The 10,383-nt window shown below is 37.1% G+C and overlaps 2 protein-coding genes across 2 annotated transcripts in view; one reads left to right on the top strand and one right to left on the bottom strand.

Annotated features, from left to right (window-relative positions):
* Nucleotides 1–298: 298 nt before the first annotated feature.
* Nucleotides 299–5,090, bottom strand: LOC145876120 (uncharacterized). Its single transcript, XM_082971906.1, has 2 exons — nt 4,527–5,090; nt 299–1,592 (listed from the first exon to the last, which is right to left on the bottom strand). The coding sequence occupies exons 1-2, from the start codon at nt 4,861–4,863 to the stop codon at nt 874–876; spliced, it is 1,056 nt and encodes a 351-aa protein (XP_082828032.1). The 5' UTR covers nt 4,864–5,090; the 3' UTR covers nt 299–873.
* A 736-nt stretch (nt 5,091–5,826) lies between these two features.
* LOC145876042 (uncharacterized) overlaps nt 5,827–10,383 on the top strand; it is a 48,481-nt gene continuing 43,924 nt past the window's right edge. The window contains exon 1 of the mRNA XM_082971815.1: nt 5,827–5,836. Coding sequence (XP_082827941.1) covers nt 5,827–5,836 — 10 coding nt within the window. The remainder of the gene's footprint in view (nt 5,837–10,383) is intronic.

The following is a 10,383-nucleotide window of genomic DNA, read 5'->3' as shown; positions in this document are numbered from 1 at the left end:
TTGGCATATCTGAGAATGAACCCTGATATTCTAAAAGCAGGATAATGATGGTTGCATCAATAATTATGATGTCTAAATGTTACATGAATTGTAAATATGAAATATGAAAAGCAAATGTACACCCCTTTGTTAATATGTATTGGCAATAATTAACTTAAGGGTGAGGCATGGAATAATAAAACACGTATCTTTTGTCAGGCTGAATGTTTGAAATATGAGGTGATTTGAGACCTGCTTCTTCAGAAGTGGAATAAAGACATATAACACTTGGATGTTGTAAATAAATACTGGAGTGATGTAAGATTGTTACATTTTTTTTTATTATAGACCAATTTATTACACTGCGTCCTTATGTATAGGCTGCAAGTACCTTGAAATTAAGTTGTTTTCAAGTCATTGAAAGAACGACCCGAAAATACATCTTTTCAACTTTCACTTTGAACTACAAGCGAACATATATATAGTCTTATTTTCAACGTCTTTTGAATGACATTTTGCTAAATGAGAATAGCGCAATGTCAAAACACAGTTTTAACGTGTCCAAATCAATAACCAATATGCAGAAACTGTTTGGGATATATTGAAAACCTAAACATTTTGAAGTGTTGCATTTTGATTCAAGTGGGTGACCAACGTGGTAAGTGTAACACAACTCTATTTTTGTTAGTCACTTTTTGTTACATCTCATAAATAGTAACTCTTTCAATTCAGAGCCTGGATTTTACTTTCCACTGAGGCTAATATCAACTGAACATTTAGGGTTCTACATTCATTCCTTAAAATACTGCTACTACAATGTTAAAACATTCTATATTGTGACGTTACTAAAATACTTCCACAATATTAAAAACATTTTACATTATTTCATTGATATCATGAAACAACTCCATGTATTTTCTGATGTTTAGTCAGAGATTTTTTATTAGAGTATCTCTTCCCACATTGATTACAGCTATAAGGTTTCTCTCCTGTGTGTGTTCTCTGGTGTGATATCAGGCTGTTTGACTGAGTAAAACTCTTCCCACATTGATCACAGCTATAAGGTTTCTCTCCTGTGTGTCCCCGCTGGTGTACTATCAGGCTGTATTGCCGAGAAAAACTCTTCCCACATTGATCACAGCTATAAGATTTCTCTCCTGTGTGTGTTCTCTGGTGTTCAGTCAGAGAGCCAGATATACAGAAACTCTTTCCACATTGACTACAGCTATAAGGTTTCTCTCCTGTGTGTGTTCTCTGGTGTTTTGTCAGACAGCCAGATGCACCGAAACTCTTTCCACATTGATCACAGCTATATGGTTTCTCTCCTGTGTGTATTCTCTGATGTATAGTGAGATAGCTAGATCTGGTAAATCTCTTCCCACATTGATCACAGCTGTAAGGTTTCTCTCCAGTGTGAATTCTTTGATGTATTTTAAGGTCTGATGAAGTGTTGAATCTTTTCCCACAGCCAGAGCAGCAGTTAGATTTCTTCCCTGTGGGTCTCTGCTGGTGTTTCTTTAGGAGTTCTGATCTGGAGAGACTTTTCTCTGCCTCTTCAGCATCATGATGTTGTTGAGGCTCCCAGGAGGATCCCCGATAGTCACGTCTCTCTCCTGTGTGAATGACAAAGTCAGACAGACGGTTAAAGGCCCACAACAGCAGAAATCAAATCAAATGTATTTATATAGCCCTTCTTACATCAGCTGATGTCACAAAGTGCTGTATAGAAACCCAGCCTAAAACCCCAAACAGCGAGCAATGCAGGTGTAGAAGCACGGTGGCTAGGAAAAACTCCCTAGAAAGGCCAAAACCTAGGAAGAAACCTAGAGAGGAACCAGGCTATGAGGGGTGGCCAGTCCTCTTCTGGCTGTGCCGGGGTGGAGATTATAACAGAATATGGCCAAGATGTTAAATTGTTCATAAATGACCAGCATGGTCAAATAACAATAATCACAGTAGTTGTCGAGGGTGCAACAGGTCAGGACCCCAGGAGTAAATGTCAGTTGGCTTTTCATAGCTGATCATTGAGAGTATATCTACCGCTCCTGCTGTCTCTAGAGAGTTGAAAACAGCAGGTCTGCAGGTCTGAGACTGTTTATTTGAGGTGATGCCCAGAGCATACCCGTGAAGTTGTACAACAATTCATATCTGTTAAATTATTTGACAATTAAGACAGTCAAGTTAGCAACAAGTCATATTTAGTCTTGTTTTCACATTAGTAGTAACTACAAATAAGTTATTAAAGTTGTTGTAACTCTAAGCAGTGTGCCAGATGACTTTTGGTCTCCAATATAGGTCCTTTCAGCACGAGGGCAAAGCACACACAATTTGATTACAGAAACTCCTCCCTGCTAATGAGGAAACCACTAGTTATGGATGTAGTATATCTGGTAATGAGGAAACCACTAGTTATGGATGTAGTATATCTGGTAACGAGGAAACCACTAGTTATGGATGTAGTATATCTGGTAATGAGGAAACCACTAGTTATGGATGTAGAATATCTGCATGGAGCAAAAATAGTGAACAAAGATTTTCGTTTTCACAATGTATTCTGAATATTAGAGCGCAAGATCAGGAGTGCTACTCAAGGAAACTCACATTAAGCTCTGTGTCTATTCACTAATTCACCACCGTGGGGGAAACTCAGGGGAGTTCTCATAGGCTGACAGCAAATATAGCCTCCATTTACAGGTTGATTATGAGTGCATTTCACACTACTTTTGGATTATAACTGTAAGACTCGCTTGAATCACCTGCTTAATATGTTTGTGTTATTGTCGCAAATCAACTGCTTTATACTTAAAAAAAACACTTCAACTAGTAAAATGCTCTTTGGCTAGCTTTGCCATCAAGCTGACAATAAGGGTTTGTACACCAAGTGTTTAACAAATTGGCCCATAGCTTCACCTAACAACAACATAGACCTGCTGTAGGACCCATAACATCACCTAATAACAACATAGACCTACTGTAGGACCCATAACTTCCCCTAACAACAACATAGACCTACTGTTGGACCCATAACTTCACCTAACAACAACATAGACCTACTGTAGGACCCATAACATCACCTAACAACAACATAGACCTACTGTAGGACCCATAACTTCACCTAACAACAACATAGACCTACTGTAGGACCCATAACTACACCTAACAACAACATAGACCTACTGTTGGACCCATAACTTCACCTAACAACATAGACCTACTGTAGGACCCATAACATCACCTAACAACATAGACCTACTGTAGGACCCATAACTTCACCTAACAACAACATAGGCCTACTGTAGGACCCATAACATCACCTAACAACAACATAGACCTACTGTAGGACCCATAACTTCACCTAACAACAACATAGACCTAAGACTATATATTAAATATTTCAAGTGAAACATGGAAACTAAAATGTCTGTCGTGACATTTCATAACCTGATCACCAGATAATTTTGTGAATAATCCCACTAGGCTACTCTTTAATGTGTTGTCATTCTAAATGTCCTGAATAAAGGAAAATAGCTCTGTGTGTTGTACAATAGCCTATCCATCAAGGAACAGTTCTCTACACATTATGAGCTAAGTATCTCTGTTTCCAAACAGACTAACGAGACCCTACAGTAAATCAAGTAGACAATAACACATTATAAACATCAATTTGTTAGGGATGTTGGATCCAACATGGAGCACGGCATAACTGTCTTTACCAGAGTAATGAATGAAGAAGCACTTTGGTTGTTGTTGCATGTCGTGATGTTTGTCATGTGACTGTCATTCAGAAAATGATTTCCTGGATCAGCTGATGATAGTTGAACATGTGACTGTAACTAAACAGCTAAAGTATTAAGTATTATGTGTAATTGTTGAAGAACCGCGTTAATGACAGTATCCATTTGGGTGTTGTCAATAAAGTTACGTTTTTTTCATTTATTATTATATCACTTTTCAACGGGAAAAGTTTTTTTACAAAATCACTGTAGGGCGTCATGGACAATTCATACAGTACAAAAACATATTCAAGTGTAGAATGCTCTTTTAAAAATCACACATTAGTTCAACATCTGCAGAGTTTGTGTCCCTGTTTTATAAGATAGTACTCACTGTATTTACTGGTGTTAATCAGATCAATGTCCCTGTTTTATAAGATAGTACTCACTGTATTTACTGGTGTTAATCAGATCAATGTCCCTGTTTTATTAGATAGTACTCACTGTATTTACTGGTGTTAATCAGATCAATGTCCCTGTTTTATTAGATAGTACTCACTGTATTTACTGGTGTTAATCAGATCAATGTCCCTGTTTTATTAGATAGTACTCACTGTATTTACTGGTGTTAATCAGATCAATGTCCCTGTTTTATTAGATAGTACTCACTGTATTTACTGGTGTTAATCAGATCAATGCCCCTGTTTTATTAGATAGTACTCACTGTATTTACTGGTGTTAATCAGATCAATGTCCCTGTTTTATAAGATAGTACTCACTGTATTTACTGGTGTTAATCAGATCAATGTCCCTGTTTTATTAGATAGTACTCACTGTATTTACTGGTGTTAATCAGTTCTCCAGTCTTCTCTTCTTCGTCCTCCTCTAATGTGACAGTAATCTCCCCCTCTTCATCCTCCACTCCAAAGACTGCATCTTCCTCCTCTTCTTTCACTGTAACATCCTCCTCCTCTTTCACTCTGAACGCGTCTTCCTCTTCTTTAACTGAAACGTCTTTCTCTTCTTCTTTCACGGTAACAGCTTCACCCTGTACTTGTCTTTGTAGTGTGACATCCTCCTCTTCCTCTTTCACGACAACGTTCAGCCACAGACCTTCTTTCTCCGTCCAGCAGACCTCATCTTTAGCAGGAGAGTAGCTTAGTGAACTCATGGTCGGGAATAACAGCAAGTTAGCATTAGCGACTAGACTAGTGCTAACTTAACCAGCCAGCTAGTTGACTTACAGCGTAAATATGAAATGAAATGGGTTAGCTAGTTGTTTACACATAAGTATGTTTAAATCACAGTTGCAATTAAACCAGGAAAGTGTCTAAAGAACTTGAATGTTCCGACTTTGTCGGCTAGCGAGCTACCGAGGTGGCTGCAGTTGTTGAAGAAGCGTTCCGTCCACTAGATTATACGTCACACTAGAAACATCGCCTGAAAGACACATATCGCCATCTGCTGTCTGGAGGGAGGAAACGCAGTTGAGGAGGGAAAACTATTTTTATTCTTCATTGAATTATAATATTATAAAGCAGTTTAGGGAAACGTTTTTTTCCTCTCCATTAAATATGAATATTATATCAACAAGTACAAAGAGCAACAAGTGTTTGATTAGTTCAGATTTTTTATGAGAATTTAAAACAAACTCTACATCTACTCCACATCTGTATTTCTGATTCAGTCAAATAACTAGATATCAAAATAAGCACCTAGTTATTGGTACCCTTGATAATGATGAGCAAAAATTACTGTATGAAATAAATAAATTAACTTTACCCACTACCAGGATATTTTAGCCCAAAACCTGGTTACCTCTCTGCTAGGAGGCTGAAACTTGGCCATAAGAGGATCTTCCAGCAAGACACATCAACATCCACAAAGAAATGGTTAATTGGGCACAAAATCAACATTTTTAATGGCCATCTCAGTCTTCGGACTTGAACTCCATTGAAAACCTGTGGTTTGAATTAAACAGGGCAGTCCATAAGCGCAGACAAAATAAATCAAAGACCTGGAGAGATTCTGTATGGAGGAAGGGTCTAAGATCCCACCCAATGTGTACTCTAATCTCATAAAACATTTCAGTGTCGTTTTCCTCCCAAGGGGAGGGTGCTGGAGTATTGAAAACATGGGTGGCAGTAATTCAGACCCTTACCTTTTGAGAATAACATGTTCAACTAAATCTCTTTCTCTGAGCAATTGTTTCAGCATACAATAATATAATTCACCCTTTTTTTTACATAGAAGTATTTGAATTCTTTATTTTATAGAGTTGTTTTTGCTCATCTTTATCAAGGGTGTCAACAATTTTGTCCCCCACTGTACCTCCATACTGCTGCTACATGGTGTAACAATACATCATGCAGATGTATATAATGAACAGACTAGGTCTATACTGCTCCTACATGGTGTAACAATACATCATGTAGATGTATATAATGAACAGACTAGGTCTATACTGCTCCTACATGGTATAACAATACAGTGCATTCGGAAAGTATTCAGACCCCTTCACTTTTTCCACATTTTGTTACATTACAGCCTTATTCTAAAATGATTAACACTACCGTTCAAAAGGTTGGAGTCACTTAGAAATGTTCTTGTTTTTGAAAGAAAAACACTTTTTTTGTCCATTAAAATAACATCAAATTGATCTGAAATACAGTGTAGACATTGTTCATGTTGTAAATGACTATTGTAGCTGGAAACAGCTGATTGTTTATGGAACATCTACATAGGCGTACAGAGGCCCATTATCAGCAACCATCACTCCTGTGTTCCAATGCCACGTTGTGTTAGCTAATCCAAGTTTATCATTTTAAAAGGCTAATTGATCATTAGAAAACCCTTTTGCAATTATGTTAGCACAGCTGAAAACTGTTGTGCTGATTTAACAAAGCTTTTGTAAACAGTGTTGTTGCATAACAATCAGGCAGTAGAACAACAATAATCATCACCCTCTTGACCAATCTACCCTCCCCTTAACATTGGGTTGATTCAGACCCTGTCAGTGTACCAGGTGGACATTGGGTTTGATTCAGACCCTGTCAGTGTACCAGGTGGACATTGGGTTTGATTCAGACCCTGTCAGTGTACCAGGTGGACATTGGGTTTGATTCAGACCCTGCCAGTGTACCAGGTGGACATTGGGTTTGATTCAGACCCTGCCAGTGTACCAGGTGGACATTGGGTTTGATTCAGACCCTGTCAGTGTACCAGGTGGACATTGGGTTTGATTCAGACCCTGCCAGTGTACCAGGTGGACATTGGGTTTGATTCAGACCCTGTCAGTGTACCAGGTGGACATTGGGTTGATTCAGACCCTGTCAGTGTACCAGGTGGACATTGGGTTGATTCAGACCCTGTCAGTGTACCAGGTGGACATTGGGTTGATTCAGACCCTGTCAGTGTACCAGGTGGACATTGGGTTTGATTCAGACCCTGCCAGTGTACCAGGTGGACATTGGGTTTGATTCAGACCCTGCCAGCATGGCCAGAAATGTATTCCAAGGTCAGTAACTTATAACCACAGAACCACCCCAGACCTTTCATGCATGACTAAAAACACCTAAATATTAGATTTACTGTCATGGTCTAGTATGTCACTGCATCAGACACCAGTCACAATGCTGGCTGAGGTACGAGTAAAACATGACATATTATTTCCTAACCATTCACAATGCTGGCTGAGGTACGAGTAAAACATGAAATATTATTTCCTAACCATTCACAATGCTGGCTGAGGTACGAGTAAAACATGACATATTATTTCCTAACCATTCACAATGCTGGCTGAGGTACTAGTAAAACATGACATATTATTTCCTAACCATTCACAATGCTGGCTGAGGTACTAGTAAAACATGACATATTATTTCCTAACCATTCACAATGCTGGCTGAAGTACGAGTAAAACATGACATATTATTTCCTAACCATTCACAATGCTGGCTGAGGTACGAGTAAAACATGACATATTATTTCCTAATTGTAAAAAAAATCCCCACTCCTTAATCAACTAGTCTCTCTCTGTTTAACCAGAATAACATGAGTTGTGTCCTTCAAACTGTTAGTCCATAATCATATTCAGCTACTTAGATGTCATGTATTGTCATGTTCTCTATAATGAAACATCACCACTGTAGATGTCATGTATTGTTATGTCATGTTCTCTATAATGAAACATAACCACTGTAGATGTCATGTATTGTTATGTTCTCTATAATGAAACATCACCACTGTAGATGTCATGTATTGTTATGTCATGTTCTCTATAATGAAACATCACCACTGTAGATGTCATGTATTGTTATGTTATGTTCTCTATAATGAAACATCACCACTGTAGATGTCATGTATTGTCATGTTCTCTATAATGAAACATCACCACTGTAGATGTCATGTATTGTTATGTTCTCTATAATGAAACATAACCACTGTAGATGTCATGTATTGTCATGTTATGTTCTCTATAATGAAACATCACCACTGTAGATGTCATGTATTGTTATGTTATGTTCTCTATAATGAAACATCACCACTGTAGATGTCATGTATTGTTATGTTCTCTATAATGAAACATCACCACTGTAGATGTCATGTATTGTTATGTTCTCTATAATGAAACATCACCACTGTAGATGTCATGTATTGTTATGTTATGTTCTCTATAATGAAACATCACCACTGTAGATGTCATGTATTGTTATGTCATGTTCTCTATAATGAAACATAACCACTGTAGATGTCATGTATTGTCATGTCATGTTCTCTATAATGAAACATCACCACTGTAGATGTCATGTATTGTCATGTTATGTTCTCTATAATGAAACATCACCACTGTAGATGTCATGTATTGTCATGTTATGTTCTCTATAATGAAACATCACCACTGTAGATGTCATGTATTGTTATGTCATGTTCTCTATAATGAAACATCACCACTGTAGATGTCATGTATTGTTATGTTATGTTCTCTATAATGAAACATCACCACTGTAGATGTCATGTATTGTTATGTTCTCTATAATGAAACATCACCACTGTAGATGTCATGTATTGTCATGTTATGTTCTCTATAATGACACATCACCACTGTAGATGTCATGTATTGTTATGTTCTCTATAATGACACATCACCACTGTAGATGTCATGTATTGTCATGTTCTCTATAATGAAACATCACCACTGTAGATGTCATGTATTGTCATGTTATGTTCTCTATAATGAAACATCACCACTGTAGATGTCATGTATTGTCATGTTCTCTATAATGAAACATCACCACTGTAGATGTCATGTATTGTCATGTTCTCTATAATGAAACATCACCACTGTAGATGTCATGTATTGTCATGTCATGTTCTCTATAATGAAACATCACCACTGTAGATGTCATGTATTGTCATGTTATGTTCTCTATAATGAAACATCACCACTGTAGATGTCATGTATTGTCATGTTATGTTCTCTATAATGAAACATCACCACTGTAGATGTCATGTATTGTCATGTTATGTTCTCTATAATGAAACATCACCACTGTAGATGTCATGTATTGTTATGTTCTCTATAATGAAACATCACCAAGTGAAATAAAGTTGATCAGATATTCTTAATAGACATTAAATAAAAAATGGTTGTTCAGAAATCATTAATTATCATGTTGCTCTGATGAAATGAACTAAATATTTCACAATCATTACCACTGCTGATATTCACAGAGAATAATTACAAGGATCATATTTCACAATCATTCCCACTGCTGATATTCACAGAGAATAATTACAAGGATCATATTTCACAATCATTACCACTGCTGATATTCACAGAGAATAATTACAAGGATCATATTTCACAATCATTCCCACTGCTGATATTCACAGAGAATAATTACAAGGATCATATTTCACAATCATTCCCACTGCTGATATTCACAGAGAATAATTACAAGGATCATATTTCACAATCATTACCACTGCTGATATTCACAGAGAATAATTACAAGGATCATATTTCACAATCATTCCCACTGCTGATATTCACAGAGAATAATTACAAGGATCATATTTCACAATCATTACCACTGCTGATATTCACAGAGAATAATTACAAGGATCATATTTCACAATCATTACCACTGCTGATATTCACAGAGAATAATTACAAGGATCATATTTCACAATCATTCCCACTGCTGATATTCACAGAGAATAATTACAAGGATCATATTTCACAATCATTACCACTGCTGATATTCACAGAGAATAATTACAAGGATCATATTTCACAATCATTCCCACTGCTGATATTCACAGAGAATAATTACAAGGATCATATTTCACAATCATTACCACTGCTGATATTCACAGAGAATAGTTACAAGGATCATATTTCTCAGTTGCATTGACCTGCAGACATCAGACACCACCTCTCCCTTATGCACATGTGACTGAAATGGAACCAATCACAAAAATCCCTGACACAGCTTTGATGGCCCAATAAAAACGAAACTGCACGTTTCTGCCAGCCAATGGGATAATTCCAGTGCAGTACATGTGTAGAGGGGTAATTCCAATTCAGGAAGTTCCTACCGTTTAACTTTTTGTCTGAACATTATAATATACATTTTACTCAACTGCGTTACCCACTCCAGTCAGCAGATGGCGGTGTGGGAATTTA

The sequence above is a fragment of the Salmo salar genome, unplaced genomic scaffold, assembly GCF_965601325.2.
Source record: "Salmo salar unplaced genomic scaffold, fSalSal1 ptg000432l, whole genome shotgun sequence".
NCBI lineage: Eukaryota > Metazoa > Chordata > Actinopteri > Salmoniformes > Salmonidae > Salmo > Salmo salar.
This window is presented reverse-complemented; position numbering and strand designations above follow the sequence as displayed.

What these genes read in the sequence shown, in the direction of transcription:
- LOC145876120 (XM_082971906.1), bottom strand. Translation starts at nt 4,863, where the DNA reads ATGAGTTCACTAAGCTACTCTCCTGCTAAAGATGAGGTCTGCTGGACG. An exon ending in GATTAACACCAGTAAATACA is followed by an intron (nt 1,593 to 4,526) that starts GTGAGTACTATC and finishes TCATTCACACAG; the next exon opens with GAGAGAGACGTGACTATCGG.